We start from the raw sequence: 16,836 nt of genomic DNA, 5'->3' as shown, positions 1-16,836 counted from the left end.
TGTATCATGAGCCTGACACTCAGTTACGATGTTAGGAAAGGCACACTTGTATCCCTAGAGACCACAGACGTGACAAAACACAGCGGTGCCTACAACAGGAAAAGATACACACCTTCTCACCATGTCTGATGGGAATTATGATATAAAGATGGAGCTTTTAAGAATTACACCCAGCTGTCCCTGCTAACCACGCACTTGTCCATGCTGAAATAAGCACCTCCTAAATAATTACTCAAATTTATTTACAAGAAATGAGTGGAAACAGCTTCTGCTATAAGCTTTTCTACCTATAGGCCACCTGAATTTATTTTTAGTTTTTCATTCAATGGTTTACTTGCACAAAGAATTGAGTGTCATTGTTAGCAAAAATCCAACATAATTTTTTTCAATTACTGTAGCTTATTTTACATAAAATAATTTAATTTTCCACCAAATACACGTAAGTTGTGAATAAGCACTTTTCCTGGCAACTATGTAAGCAGTGTCAGGATGAGCTCCACCCTGACATCTGGTGGTGAGGTGTGGCAAGTTGTGGAAAAGAACTTCAGGGGCCGATCTCATTTGCATAGGCACACCCACCCCGCCTAGAACGAGGCCATAGCTGCCCAAATGGTCACTTTGGCTGCTGTGGGATCCCCAGTGTCTCTGTTATTGGGGCAGGAAGAATAAATTGTTATTACCCTGATTATGGGAATCAAAGACAGTGGAACTGTACTTGGCCTTTTGTTATGATGGAGGGACTCACCATCAACTAAGTAGCACTCGCTAGGCAAGGGTCATGGGTTCCAAAAGTCTGTGAATTGAGAGAGGTTGGGGACAAGTATTAATACTTGGTGGCATGGGCCCCTTGGTGAGGGCCTTACATGCTAATTGCACTTCCTCCTCTCTCCACTGTGGAATATCAGAGCTAATTTTGATTTCATTAGGAGTCTAATTACAGGCTGCTGAGCTCACTTTGGGCTAATAGTGCACCAGCACTGAGGCTCCCCTACTACAAGCTGAATTGACTAAGAGCTGAAATCACTGTGCGTTGTGTTAAGTAGTGGGGGAGCCTGAAGATATATTGTGGAGCAGTTTGCGGGACGGCTGGAGAGCCTTGTGGACAGGCTGGTGGAGCAGTTCATACGACGGCGGGAGCTGCTGGTGGGATGCGGAGCAGTTCGTGGGACGGCGGGAGCTGCTTGTGGGGAGCGGAGAGGAGCTGAGTGAAGCAGTTCGTGGGGCGAAGTTCGTGGTGGAGTGGAGCGAAGGCCTATGGAGCTGTGGGGTGGTCAGCTTCAGATCATGCCTTTTACCCCCGCCCCCATCTCCACCCAGGTTGGGAGGTAAAGCTCTGCAGATAAACTTTTGAACTCTGAGGCTGCCCTGACCAGGGACAGAGACTTTTGGGTCATTGGACTTTTGGGTCTTTTGGGGTTGCTGGACTCAAGAACCAAAGGGAAAGGGCATGCCCCAATTTGCTTGGGGTGGGTTTTTTGCTCATGGGTTGTGTTATGAATCCTGTTGGTGGTGTTTCCCCAACATAATGCCACATTGTTTCTCTCTGTTATTAAAAGGCTTTTTGCTACACTCAGACTAGGTGCTTGCGAGAGGGGAAGTATTGCTTCTTGAAGGCGCCCAGCGGGGGTGGTATATATTTGTCCCAGGTCACTGGGTGGGGGCTCGAGCCGGTTTGCATTGTGTTATTGGAATGGATCCCCTAGATATTGAACCCGGCCCTTGTTGCTGCCAACTCTGACGGGCAGAAGGGTTACAATTATAATTGATAAGCAAGGCATAGAACAGTGCTGTAGGTACAACACCTACTACAATACACATGCACCTGTTATGGACAACTTTTGCTCCTGCAATTGCTATGTATGCAGGCAAATTTGTGGTTTGAGTAACCAGGTACATTGTCTACTTCTCAAAATGCCTGAAAACCAATCATTGTACATGCAGCTGAAAATATGGCCTAATATGTCAAGGTAATTGATACATAGATATCAGTGGAATTATTATGTTATTACTTTCCCCTTGGGAGGGGGGAAATTGTTTTGCACACTGACTCACTGATCTGTAACTTTCAAATAATTCTCCATCATGAGCCTCTGCACGAAAAAAAAAATAAGTAGAGGCCAATGGGATGTTTGATCACTTTACACATGTATAATATTAATATCACAAGTGCAATTTTTTGAAGTCTGCCACCCTTGGTGAATGATGGACAGCATGCATTGAAGCCAGGGTAGACAGCCAAGCAATTGAAAATGATGTATTACTGTACAAAAGAAAGAAAATAGAGGACAGCCCTTTTGAAATATTGATACTGTTCTTTCAAAACGCTTATAAAATCAAAATGTTAGAGTTGTATTTTAATTTAAACAGCTTAAAATTGCGAGTTAACAATTAACTGAGCCTTAATCATCTTGATCCTTTCTTCCACTGTGTACAAACATCTCTTCCTTGACACAGCGATTTCCACATACAGTTAATTTTAATATCATCCCCTCTGCAGTGTTTTTGGAAAGGCTGTCTGAGCACATTTGCATTAGCAGGGCTTTGAACAACATTTAAAGCCCTATGTGATCTCAATTTTCTCTACTCAGTGCAGAAACATCACTATTCTGTAATTCTTGAAGCATTTCCCCAAGCTACTGGTGACTGTTTGCACACTAATAATAGAGCCACAGAAGAAGGGAATATATGATGTGAAAATGTTGGAGAAAAAGGAAAAAAAACAAGCAGTCATGATTACTTTCAGAGACAAAGCATTTGGCAAAAGAATCCTCTGCTAAAATTAACCCTACTGGCAAATACATGTAAACCTAACTTGCTATGATATTCCATACCTGGTAATGCATTAATATATGCATGATGTAATCATATATTTCTCCAGCAAGTCTGTTTTCTGGTCTCCAGGGAATAATGACAAACTGAATTCCTAGTAAGGGCACCAGGATTAGTGTGGCTCTGACAGCTTTCATGTACATGTTGGACTCAGCCCGATGAGTATCTCTTAGCTTTGTCACCAGAACTCGGACGATGTTAAGCAAAAAGAAAAAATTGACCTGAAAAAGAGAGAGTCTTTATTGGTAAAACACTCAAATTAAAATACAAAACCCAGCAATGACAACAAAACACAGCTTCATGACCCTGTTAGAGCTCAAAACAACAGCTCATTGGGATTGACATTGTGCCCGCAAGGGCGGGGGGAAATACCAGCGAATGGATGACACTCAGGCCTGAAAATAGTAAGTTACGCTTTATTGAAGGAAGAACTTATGCTCCAATATGCGCAGGAGCCCCTAGGACGTGAGGAGGGACTGCAGGGGACTCTGGCCGTTCGGGAGAGCCGAGGGGGAGTCCTCTGCGGTGTTATATTCTCCGTGCTTATCTCAGGGTTTCATAGGGTCAACAGCTGGTTACATTCTTACATGTATAATTTATGCTTGTTATATAAACTGACTTGTTTACAGGCAAAAAATGTGCTGAGCTATGCTAAGATATCTTTTGGCAGGGTCTGTCAGACAAAGTTCTTTGAAACTGCCTGCATCCTCCGCTTACATCCAGTCACATGCTCAGTCCACCACTTAGCTCCTCGCCAATCTTCCGCAGCCTTGCCCCTTCAGACATACAGACCAAAGTATAACAAGGAGTCTGGTGGCACCTTAAAGACTAACAGATTTATTTGGGCATAAGCTTTCGTGGGTAAAACACCACTTCTTCAGATGCATGGAGTATGCATCTGAAGAAGTGGTGTTTTACCCACGAAAGCTTATGCCCAAATAAATCTGTTAGTCTTTAAGGTACCACCAGACTCCTTGTTGTTTTTGTGGATACAGACTAACACGGCTACCCCCTGATACTTGAGACCAAAGTACGTAACCTTGGGTGCCTTAACACACCTACTGCCAGATTTACATCAGTGGAGGATATGCCCCCTAAATCCCTTTTTGGGCTGTAAGGGCTCAATCCTGAAAGGTGCTGAGCTCTCTGGCTCCAATCTGGCAAAGCACTAAAATTATGCCCACTGAGTACCATCGAGTTCTTTACTGAACTCAATGGTACTACTCATGTGCTTAAAGTTAAGCATGTGCTTAAGTACTTTGCTGGATTGGGGCATTAGGGACAGAATTTTCAGAAGGGCTCAGCACTCACATTTGTGGTCAGATATTCACGTGAACTCCCGCTAAAGCCAATGGGAGCTGTGCATGCTTATCACCTCTGGAAATCAGGCCATTTGGTCCCTAAGGAAACGGTACAGCCTGAGTATAAGCAGAATATGGACTTTCCATCTTTCTAGTACAGCTAGCTCATGTACTTTCACACTAATGGCACGATATCATGCACATAGCAGTGACATAGTTTCTCCACTTGTCAGATTTTTGAAAACATTGAAATGATTTTGCTGTATTACTCAGAGCTATATTAAAATAGTCGTAACTCCATAAATAGATGAGAGAGCATATCTGGGCCTTCCAGCGTGAAAAGCCATGATCAGGAAAGCTTCAGTATTGTAACTACTGAGAAATACCTCAAATGTTTTACACTTGTGCTCTGCTTAGCAAGGAATAATAAATGATTTCTGTGTCCCCATTCGCCACTTATTCTCCAGGCTTCCCCCAGGCGTCGCTGACTCAGATCACCTAACCTTTACTTTCAGAATTCCTTCAGGCAACTGATTAAAAAAAAATGTCTGTTAAGGTAAAAAGATGTGGCTCCTTTGAACCTGCCTGTCATTCTGTTTCTGCTGGGCAAAGAGCAGATATTGTGTTTCCATGACACAGCCACATTATGAATAGCACATTTTCAAACCAGGTATTATAACTGAGCCCCTGCAACCTCAAAGGAAGGGGGGCTTTGTCTGGATGGGTGAGGGAATAAAAGGTAGTAGCTCCTTTAAAAATCACCCTCTCTTGTGGATTGGGGTGGTGATGGGGAGGCATTACCTGTGATGGTGGGGCTCCCATAAACCACTGACCCCCTGCACATCTGAGAGAGGGGATTTAAGCCCTGTCTCTCCAGGTTAAGCACCTTCTCATGCCTGGATTAGCTCTATTTTAAAGAAAGATTAACTTTTCCCTAGAAACATGATAGATCTTTTTCTTAGGGTGTCTGAAAGATACAGCATTGGAGAAGAGCATTAAAAATCCAAAAAGACTTACGTGCCCTCTGTCAGACTCAGCATTATGACAGCAGAAATTTTTTAGGATGCTTTAATAAATCCGGTGCTGGGAGCTCAATTCCTTCTAAGCTGCACGGCCGCACAGCAGGCTATAAAGGTGTGACGAAGTTGGGGAATTTTCTAGTGGCTTACATGAATAGTGTCTGCGCACCTCAGTTTCCTTGTGTGCTGCATGTTTAACAAGGTGGTGGGAGAGGGTTTGTTGTTGCAGAGGACCAGGTGTGACCTCACCTAGCACCTGGGACCCGGGCCAATGGCCTGGATATGGGGGATCCTAGCGACTGGTGACCTGGTGACCAAAAGGCTCAGCCCAGCTTGGAAGGCAGCCAGTTCAGGGCAGTGGAAGGACAATGGGCTGAGGATAGAGGACCCCGGTTACCTGACCAACCAGTTCCAGCCACAGGGGGAACATAGGATGGAGGAGAGAGGGCCCCAGCAACCTGTTTACCTGGGATGGAAGACAAAGGACAGGGGAGGAGCTGTTGGGACTGGTGATATAGGATGCCTCGGCTAGAAGGAGGGGACTGCTGGACTGGGGAGAGAGAGCAGTCAGAGCCCACCTGGATGCAGTAGAGACCTAGATATATTGTGCTGAGGGATGTTAGGCCTGAGGGCCTGGAGAGTTTCCTGTGCTGGGTTCAGATGCTCAATAAACCCTTCTGTTTTACGCTGGCTGAGAGTCACTCCGGTCTAGAGATTAGGGTTGCATTATTCCCTCTGGGGGTGGAGGACCCAGGGGATACAGAGTGAATTAACTCCTTGGGGGGGCCACAGTGAGAGACAAGCATTCAGAGAGGTGCTGTTCCAGGAGGCAGAGGGGCCTATGGCTTAACCCTCGAGAGAGAGAGTGGACCCCAGAGAAGGGCTGTCGCACTGAAGGGGGTTCCTCCCAGGGACCGTACAGAGCTGGGAGAGAGCACGAGTCCTGAGAGTCTGTGATAAAAGGGCCAAGCAGGCATGCAGCCATAGGGGTCTGGGGAAAGGAGAGAGGTAGGTGGGGAGGGGAGCAAGTTGGGGGCATGCAGGGCTGCCGCGGGGAAAGACACCTCTCCCCTGGCCCCGGAGCTGCTGTCAGTGGGGAGAAGCGCCTCTCCCTGGGAGCTGCTGCTAGTGGGGAGAGGGCTGGGGGCTGTCCCCTGGCCCCAGCCCTGGGTCAGCCTGTACCCCAAACTCCTCATCCCCTGCCCCACTCCACAGCCCACACCCCCAGCTGGAGCCCTCATCCCCTGCACCCCAGCCCCCTGCCCCAGCCCGGAGCCCCCTCCCACACCCTGAACCCCTCATTCCCGGCCCCACCCCAGAGCCCTCATCCCCCTGCACCCCAACCCTCTGCCCCAGCCCTGAGCCTCCCCACTCCAAACCCCTTGGCCCCACCCCTGCCACACGTCACCTCCATATTGGTGCACATAACAAAATTCATTCCACAGGTGGATATAAAAAATTAAAGGGAACATTGGCTGTGAATGATTGTAAAGAGGAGGAGCTCACTGAGTATTCTCATTCCAGGCAGGAAAATTTGTTACCATACCAAGCAGTGTGACTTGTTTTCACAAATGCTATATTACAAAACTATCCTGTGTAGTTTTCCATTTCCCATATGTGATTAGAACAATTAAACTTAGAATGGAGATAGTAAGTTATTTTCTAGACAATTTTTAGGAAGCATTCTGCAGCTTGGTATTGCTGAAATCCAATAACAGTTCTTAAAGGAGGTTTAGAACAAGATTTTAAAGATTTTTAACTACTCTGAAACAGATCCATGTTCATTTATAGACATTTCCACAATGCTCAGCACCATCTCATTTGATCTCTCAGAAGAATAATGTGGATGTTTGCAAGTAGATGTCAGACCCCAAGCCAATGAAAGTTGAATCTGTTGGGATGCTGACACAGTGCATCTGGGTGACAAATGGAGATAGGACTAATGTTTGGTATGAATAAAAACTTTCCCAAAATTTCAGGGTGTTCAGATCTGTTTACCAGTTTGTGTATTTTATATTAATAGGACAGTGGAACTAGTGGATTCCCTGATGCATATACTCCTGTTGTATGAACATTAATGGAAGTTACGAGGTTGGTTTTACTATATAGGCAGAACCTGCAGGTGCCTAGGGTGGCAAGACAGAGTGAGTGGGAAAAAAACAAAAAAGCCAACCTTGGGAATCCTAGCTGCAACTTCCTTGATTTGCTGTCTCGTGCTCTGTGCTGCTCCTACTCAAGCATTCTATTCAGGTTCTTATCCCCCCAGCCTCTTCCCAGTTTAGCTCCCTATCTCTGTTTCCTTTTACTACAGCATCCAACAAAAAAGGGTAATTCACCACTGGAACAATTTACCAAGGGTAGTGGTGGATTCTCCATTACTGGTACTTTTCTATCTGGTAAAGATCTATCATGTCTCTAGGGAAAAGTAATTTTAAAATCAAGACAGGATATTTTTCTAAAAGCTATGCTCTAGTTCAAACAGGAATTATTTTGGGGAAGTTCTGTGGCCTGTGTTACGCAGGAGGTTAGACGAGATGATCACAATGTTCCTTTCTGCCTCTGAATTTATGAAAACCAATGCTGAATTATTGACTTGGTCTCAGGCTAGTCTGAAACATAGTTATTTCACGTATACCACATATAATGCAGCACATTTAGCACAGGTAAGGTTAACTGCATACAATAGAAGATTCAGTAGTTTAAATAGCTTGGCCACGATTTTCAAAAGGAATTAATGATTTTGGATGCCTCTGTTTTTAGATTGCCCCAACCTGAGACACCTTGAAGGGGCTTGATTTTCAGAAAGTGCTGAGCACCCACCCTCTGAAAATCAAGTCCCTTTAAGGGGGTCTCAGGTGGGGCATCCAAAATCACTTGCTACCTTTGAAAACCTTGGCCAACCTATTTAAGATACAGAATCTTCTATTCAATGCAATTTTGCATCATTTCTGGGAAGAGCAACTAAACTATTAACATGATAACAAATAATATTCTTACCAATAAAGCTGCCATTACGGGTCCATGAACAATATAGAGCAAGTGAGTGTCAACGCTCATCCAGCAGCTGGAGGAAGAATATATCATTAATTCAAATACATTTTTATACAAAGCTATAAAATGTGCTAAGTACCTTTAAAATAGATATAATACTCATACTCACTTGTCATTGAAGTATTTGGCTCTTGCAACAGCATGAATAGATGCTGGCACTAAAGGAAACCCTACAATGATTAACGGTATACATCAGCCTTCATATTTTTTGGCATGCAGTTCATATGACACTAAAAATAACATTTCTTCTTTTTAAAAATCACGTATAAATGGGAATTCAAAGCTTTGACAAAAGAATTATAATTCCATTTGACTTTGAGTCATATGGCTTTCTCAGTTGTGAGATGTAGAAGAGAGTAATTGTGATACTTCTGTCAAAAGCAGCCATGGAGAAGTGTCATGCTACCATCTCAGCTCAAAGCTGCTGTCAGTCACTCCAGGCATGTTGAAATATATGCAGGGAAAGGGGGAATGGCCAGCCACACTGGGGAGGAGAGAGAGGGAGCATGATATTCTAGGTGAAGTATTCCCTTTGGAAAGCAGGGTTCCTTGATATGTAAATCCCCACTGAATAGGGCAGCAGTAACTTATTCTGCATGCCAGGTGATGGAGCAATAAATGACAATACAGCAACCAGGCTGCTTTTACTGAGGCTGAGGCCCAGGCCCTAGAAAATGTATAGAGTGGAGCCAGGAGTCTTACAAGCGGGTGAAATCTTGGAGTGTTTACTCTGCTAATCCTGCAGATTCCCAGACACTGTACATTCAGATGGCCCTACTCCACATGTCTATCATTAGTAAGGAGGATATGATAGAAATCCTGACTCTTCCTATCCCCATATCAGCTCACGTAAGTCCTCTTTTGATGTGAAAGGGGAGGATACTGCACTTACAGACTGCTGTAGGGGGCCCATTTTTCTTTTTATGCCAATCCTGCAGAGGGAACCACTTGTACGAGGCTGAAGGCATGGAAACCTGCCATGCTGTATTCTCTTCCTAGACCGAAGGAGCAGGCTTGATGTTTTCCAGTCATCCGGGCTTTTTTTTTGAGAATCCTGCCTCCAAACCCTTGAATCTTGGGAAATCCATGCCACACTAGTTTCCCACCCCCACCATTAACAGCATGGTGATTCAGTAATCAAGCCTTTCCCTCTGCTTGCATGTTACTTCCCATTCCAACAGGCTAAGAACCATGAAAAGGGGAGGTTTGCTAAAAAGATAACATTAATTTATACAACATTTTACTTTGTAAACTGTGATGGACCTGGTAAGCAGGAAACGACCTTATCCAACAACTCCGCACAACCCCTTCCCTTGACCATGTGTGTGGAAGGGGCCCAGAAACATGGAAAGACCCTGACCTAGGATGTGTCCTGGTTCTTGGAAAAACAGCAATGGCATGTCAAGCCAGGAGCAGCAAGGAAGCAGGATGCATGGAGAAACCACCAGCAACTGTGTAGCTCAAGGTGTGACGGCTGGTGCAGGTCTGTGAGGGACTTGTGAGGAAGCAGCAGAGACTAGGAAGGAAGCCAGTACAGAGGGGACCCAATAAAAGAGATACCATTAAGTGATCCTGGCTTGGAAACCTGCAAGTTCCTATTTGCTTTGAATAGAAGACTGGGCTGAAGAGGGCACCCCAGGCACTAAGCCTGAAGAGTCCGAACTCTCTGCTGGACTGACCCAGGGGCCCAAATAAGATCTGCTATTGTTTACTTTGAGTTGTAAGTGTTTAAGCCTCCATAGCGAGGGTATTTGCAACCTTTGCTTTTCTTGCCATCCCTGGGAAAATACTCTCTCTCTTTAGCTAAGTGTCTGAGTGGTGATTGGAACCCATCTGTGCTAGTTCTTAGGGGGCCTAGAGACTGAATCACCATCAGTGCTTGCCTCTGAGTTACACTGGCCCACCATTAGCACCTTAGAAGTAGTGAACCAGTCATGAAGGGTTTAACTAGGTCAGTCAGAGTATTATGGGTTGGGGCCACGCTCCCTTACTTCTTGTTTACTGAGTCGGAGTTCCCCTCACTGCTCCACACACTCTGTTGCAATGTATTTAAATAAAGCGGCAACTTCGCAACCCATAGTCCTGTGAGTAGACTTATTTTTGTTGCATGAAGCGGTCTCTTTACAAGAACTTTGGTGCACCACAGTCCAGCAGCTGTGCTAATTACCAAACTAAAGGCCACTGCTACGGTGTCATGTCTTAGTGACGCCTCGCTCTAGCACTGCCAGCCAAATCTCTGACTTTCTAGCTGGCCGCTCCCTTTTGATATGTAACCAATTGCTGCTGTGGGGCCGCCAGCAGCTCTGTAGTGATAAGCTAGCGTACCTTCTAGTCACCATTCCTTTTTCTGCACACCCGAAAGCCATATTTTCATGTGAATTTATTTGTTTGCCGCCCACCACACAGTGGAGGTTACCACACTGTGGAGGGTCCTAAGTTTGTAGACTTTATATTTATAAATTAATTAGGGCTGTCAAGCAATTAAAAAAATTAATTGAGATTAATCACGTGATTAAAAAAATTAATTGCGATTAATAGCACTGTTAAACAATAATAGAATACCATTTATTTATATATTTTTGGTTGTTTTCTACATTTTCAAATATATTGATTTCAATTACAATACAGAATACAAAGTGTACAGTGCTCACTTTATAATTGTTTTTGATTACAAGTATTTGCACTGTAAAAAAACCAAAAGAAATAGCATTTTTCAATTCACCTAATGCAAGTACTGTAGTGCAATCTCTTTATCATGAAAGTTGAACTTACAAATGTAGAATTACATACAAAAAATGCATTCAAAAATAAAACATGTAAAATTTTATAGCCTGCAAGTCCACTCAGTCCTACTTCTTGTTTAGCCAATCACTCAGACAAACATTGTTTACATTTTCAGGAGATAATGCTGCCCACTTCTTGCTTACAATGCCACCTGAAAGTGAGAACAGATGTTCTGATTGCACTGTTGTAGCCAGCATCGCAAGATATTTACTTGCCAGATGCACTAAAGATTCATATGTCCCTTCATGCTTCACCCACCATTCCAAGGGACATGTGTCCATGCTGATGATGCATGTTCATTTTCATCATCTGAGTCAGATGCCACCAGAAGAAGGCTGATTTTCTTTTTTGGTGGTTTTGGTTCTGTAGTTTCCGCATTGGAGTGTTGCTCTTTTAAGACTTCTGAAAGCATGCTCCACACTTCGTCCCTCTCAGATTTTGGAAGGCACTTCAGATTCTTAAACCTTGGGTTGAGTGCTGTAGTTATCTTTAGAAATCTCACATTGATACCTTCTTTGCGTTTCGTCAAATTTGCAGTAAAAGTGTTCTTAAAATGACCAACAGGTGCTGGGTCATCATCCGAGAATGCTATAACATGGAATTTATGGCAGAATGGGGGTAAAACCATGGAGCAGGAGACATACAATTCTCCTCCAAGGAGTCCAGTCACAAATGTAATTAATGCAGTTTTTTAAACAGGCATCATCAGCATGGACACATGTCCTCTGGAATGGTGGCTGAAGCATGAAGAGACATATGAATGTTTAGCATATCTGGCACATGAATACCTTGCAATGCTGGCTACAAAAGTGCAATGTGAATGCCTTTTCTCACTTTCAGGTGACATTGTAAATAAGAAGTGGGCAGCATTATCTCCCATAAATGTAAACAAACTTTTTTCTCTTCGTGATTGGCTGAACAAGAAGTAGGACTGAGTGGACTTGTAGGTTCTAAAGTTTTACATCGTTTGGTTAATTAGTGCAGTTATGCAACTAAAAAAAATCTACATTTGTAAATTGCACTTTCATGATAAAGAGATTGCACTACAGTACTCGTATGAGATGAATTGAAAAACAATATTTCTTTTGTTTGTCAGTTTTACAGTGCAAATATTTGTAATCAAAAGTAATATAAAGTGGGCACTGTACACTTTGTATTCTGTATTGTAATTGAAATCAATATATTTGAAACTGTGGAAAAACATCCAAAAATAGTTAATAAATGTCAATTGGCATTCTATTGTTTAACAGTGCAATTAAAACTGCAATTAATCGGGATTTATTTTTTTAATTGCGATTAACTTTTTTGAGTTAATCGCATGAGTTAACTGCAATTAATTGACAGCCCTAAAATTAATACATTTCAAAGTGAACTAGTTGAAAAACAGTTTTATTCCTTTCTATAGTCAGGAGGAATGTAGCTCTTTGGATTGCTTGCTTTAAGTGTCAGTGACCTCATCAGTGCTTTTAGGAGAAACACAGAGACCTGAACTCAGGCCTTGGCAAGCAAAGCTTTGTTCAGTTCACCTTCAAAGAATGCTCATGGCCAGAAAAGTGACCACGTCAATATGATGTCATTTTGGTCACTGTATCAGCTCTCTGGGGGTCTTCAAGAGATATCCACTTACTCAGCTGCCAAAATAATTTTTCACTACAGTTAGGACTGCAGAGTCAATGAAGATCAAACTGGATCTTTTTCCGTTTCATGCATCACTAACCACAATATTAGTGATGTTCCAGTTGCAGAATCTTTTTACTGACAATAATGCAGAAGAAGAAGCAGGAAGAACTCCAGATCCCATTTTTATGGAGCCACTTAGTAATACCAAAATTTAAAACCAGGGGTTTACGTGAAAAATGTATAGGTGCAGTGCTACACATGGTGAGAGTGGTGTTTTATTATTCTGTTAGGTGCATATGCACAGAGAATTTGGCTCTACACATTCAAATGTACATCTTTAGGTCACAATTGAAAGTTTTCATTAGTATATTATAGTTCAGCAAGCTCATATTTATCTAGTTTTAATTTCCAATGTTACTCTCCAAATTTAGGCCAAATTGTGATCTGCCCTTGTGCAGTTCCACAAAGTTTGGAGGGGTGAACCAGAACCAGAAACAGTGAATAAAGACTGCTTGGTCTTTACTTCTTCCAGGAAGCAAAACACACAGAGAGGGACGGAAGAAGATGAGACCATGATTCAACTCTCTCTTTCCCCAGACCTGGGCTTGGAGCTGGGCTGGTTCACCAGAAAGAGAAGGGGCAATCTGTACCATCCTTATAGATGAAACAGAGCATACACCCCTTGGGCTGACTAAGAAGCGCTGCGGGAGACGGTGCATCCTTAGGCACCAAGCAAACCTCTCTCGGTCATTCCTCAGAGTGGTGCAGCTATGTGCTGTCCCCTATATAGGGATATGTGAAAAATCATAAATTGTAGCCTCTAGGAAGCATCTGAAAGTAGCCAGCCAGTGATAAATATGACAAATCCCTACAAGCGAGCCCTGTTCCTGCTATGGCACAAAATGGAGTTAGGCTTGAGTGCACTTCCAGTTACATTGTGAAAGAATCTGTTTCAGCATGGCCCTAACCAATGATCCCCCGTTGAATTAAATGCAGTTCGGGCTGTTTGAAACAGCAAAACAGAGTGTAACTGAGTGCATTTGAAACTATTTCTCCTGACTAGTGATTTAGGGGTAATTTACTAAAACTCTGAAATAATATCAGGTAAAGAAAGGGATCTCAGAAGGGAATGTTGCTCGAACAATTCATGCTAGAAATACACAGTTGCCTCAAGGGTCAACATATTACAAAACCTATTCAATGATTTTAATTACCTCAGCACAGGGAAGCATGGGAACTTTCTCAGATATTTTCTTTTCTTTAAAAGCTATGTTTTACTATTGCTTTAGTGGGTCTGGTAAATAAAGCGAGCTCACCTAGTGCTGAAATTGACAGGGCTGAAATCAGATTATTGTTATAGTTATATAGTATACATATACAGTGTTTTCAAACACAGTTGAGTCACATTCACTAGCCATGAAATGAGAATTTACACAACAATTTACTGTGTAAACTAAGGGCCAATGCCACGATGGCATGTCTTATAGTGGCAGCCATGCCCTAGAACTTCCAGCCAACTTTTGAACTTTCTAAGTGGCTACTCCGTTTTAATGTGTAGAAAGGAAACATTTAAATGTGACACAAAAAGAAAGATGTTTGTTTCACTGTTCTCCTATTTGGGCCTGATCCACCACAATAAATCTGAACCTTCTGAACTGTGGAGCCTTCATAAGGCCGATGTGCTTGCTCTGGCACAGGTTGAGCTATTCAACTGACAGACACGCTGCACATACCTTTCCCCAATTATGAAGTTGTCCAAGGATAAAAAGACTTCCCCCTGTTTAGGGCTCATAATGTTCCATGCATTTTTAAATCTTAGAGTATGCAAAATCCCTCCCTTCCCATGAACGTTGCTAATCTCACAAGAAAGGGAGAGACAATTTCTATCTACTCTGGAATTTACAGGATGGAGATGTTCTCTGGGGCTTAAACTGGGAGAAGCTTTTAAGTTCTGTTTAATTCTTAAGGTTTCTGATCAGTGGTGGTGTGCCATGGAGTACTGAGTCCCATATAGCTCAGGAACTGAGGAGACTGCCACACTCTTAAGTGATCCCTCCCAGGGAAAGGAGTGAAGCATTGCATTTTGCTGTCTCTGTCTATAAAGGAATCATAGAATCATAGAAGATTAGGGTTGGAAGAGACCTCAGGAGGTCATCTAGTCCAACCCCCTGCTCAAAGCAGGACCAACCCCAACTAAATTAACCTGTCATGGAAGGCCTGAGAAGTGGTCGGGGAGGAATTGAGCAACAGATGCAGGTTCAAGTCAGTTCTCATTTTTGTCCCATCTAGTTTATACCTAAGCCCACATTTTTTTTTCCTGGTGAGGTTTGATTTCTTCGTACCGTAAAAGAAAAGAAGCTCAGCAGACATGAATCTTGCAGAGGGGGTGCTGGACAGCACAGGGTAAATTCTGTTGGCTGCCTCTTGGGTTTGAAATAGATAGACATGGGCAAAGAATCCTGAAATGAGAAGCAGGACAAAGACCTCTGAGCTGCTTCCCAGATGTGTTAGTGAGTTTTGTGATACGGGCTGGGCACTCATTCACCGGGAATTGGAATGAGACCAGAAATTCATTATCTGTAGCCAGCTAAAGGAAGTATTGATGGTAAGGGCTTTCTGTCACCACTTACCCTGGGCTGAATTTACAGCAAATACTTTTACAATGAAAGAGTCTGCATCCCACTGTAAGGGACTGGCTGTGTTTATGTGCATGTGTTGCCTGTTAGTGGCCAAACAACTGAGGAGGATGAGGGCTACCACTATTAATACTCCTAGGCAAGAGACGTTTTACAGACTCAGTAGAGGCCTGCATATTTGGAGCTGAAGGAGCATAATTCTAGACACAGCTCCCTAGGTTGTGTGCATGTGATTTACATTGTCATTGCATCTGTTCTCTGCAGCACATGGATTTGTAACATCAGTTACAGGGCATTGAGGATGTTTACTTACTTATCTGTATATCACTCTGAGATACTTAAACATATTACCCTATATTTTGGGGGTTAGAAATTTACATGTTCAACACTTAGCCATTTCTTCCAAGACTACCATCATCAAGGATACCGACTACTACTATCACAGACATGTGTGTATTAATTACAACGAGTGCACACACTGTCCTGTGCAAATAAATGAAATCCAGTTCAAATTTAGGATCCCAAGAGATCAAACTTAGGTTCTAATACACACCCATGAATAAAGCTAGTCATGTGTGCAAGTGGTGGCAGGATCGGGTCCCTAGTGTATAAAAGTGCCATAAACATTGGAAAGAAGTGACCGAGAAGATATGAATTATAAAATACATACCCCAGCCCAAGAGGTAATACCAGTGCAAACGCTGCTCTTCAGCAAATACTGCCACCACAATTAGAGTGTGAAGATATATGCCCTCGCAGAGCATCCAGAAGTAGTTACAACCCAGCATGTACTGGTGAAAAAACTGCAGCACCTTGCAGCTTACCTGTCAGATAAATTGGAGAGTAGTAAACTGTAGATCTGGACAGACAATGGTTTACAAACTGTATCCAAGCAGACAAACAAAATATCAGTGCCAAGCTTCAAAGACAACATTTCCTAGCATTTGCTAGATTTCTTCAGCAAATGTCATTGACAGAGCTATAACATATTCATACATCAGAAAAATGGAGTAAGTGTATCTCATAATTGATAAAAATCAGGTGCCAACAGCAAAATTAAAACAAGCATGATCTGGTAAAACCACACTTCAAAACATTTTCAGTCTGATAAGTTTTAGAACTGAAGTAAACAACTTTTTCTAAAAAGCGCAGACAAGTTCTGTGCAGAAGAGTTAAACAACTGAGTCTGCCCAAATGTCTAATTCAGCTATTTTACATTTATTCAAATAATTACTAGCTATAAACAGCTCTCCTGTTTGATTTTATACTAATGATCCACAAAGATGTATACAAGGGATGCACCATATTTACAGGTGTGTCTACACTTAGAATGCTAGAGCAACACAGCTGTAGTGCTTCAGTGTAGACACTACCTACTCCGAGAGGAAGGGTTTTCCTGTCAGCAGAGATCTTCCACCTCCCCGAGAGGCAGTAGCTAGGTTGACAGAATAATTCTTCCATCAACCTAGCGCGATCTAAATGGGGACGTAGGTTGGTTTAACAATGCCATTGAGAGGTGTGGATTTTTCACACCCCTTGCTGATGTAGTTAAACTGACCTAATTTTCTAGTGTAGACCACACCTAGAGCTCTTATT

At 42.9% G+C, this 16,836-nt stretch overlaps 1 protein-coding gene across 1 annotated transcript in view; it reads right to left on the bottom strand.

Moving 5' to 3' along the window:
* CALCR (calcitonin receptor) overlaps positions 1 to 16,836 on the bottom strand; it is a 266,191-nt gene that overhangs the window by 36,659 nt on the left and 212,696 nt on the right. The window contains exons 8-11 of the mRNA XM_027822731.3: positions 15,911 to 16,064; positions 8,310 to 8,370; positions 8,147 to 8,213; positions 2,832 to 3,050 (exon numbers count right to left, since the gene is read on the bottom strand). Coding sequence (XP_027678532.1) covers positions 2,832 to 3,050; positions 8,147 to 8,213; positions 8,310 to 8,370; positions 15,911 to 16,064 — 501 coding nt within the window. The remainder of the gene's footprint in view (positions 1 to 2,831; positions 3,051 to 8,146; positions 8,214 to 8,309; positions 8,371 to 15,910; positions 16,065 to 16,836) is intronic.

This window comes from Chelonia mydas, chromosome 2 (assembly GCF_015237465.2).
Source record: "Chelonia mydas isolate rCheMyd1 chromosome 2, rCheMyd1.pri.v2, whole genome shotgun sequence".
Taxonomy (NCBI): Eukaryota; Metazoa; Chordata; order Testudines; family Cheloniidae; genus Chelonia; species Chelonia mydas.
Note: the sequence above shows the minus strand (reverse complement) of the source record. Positions and strands in the feature narration are given on the sequence as shown.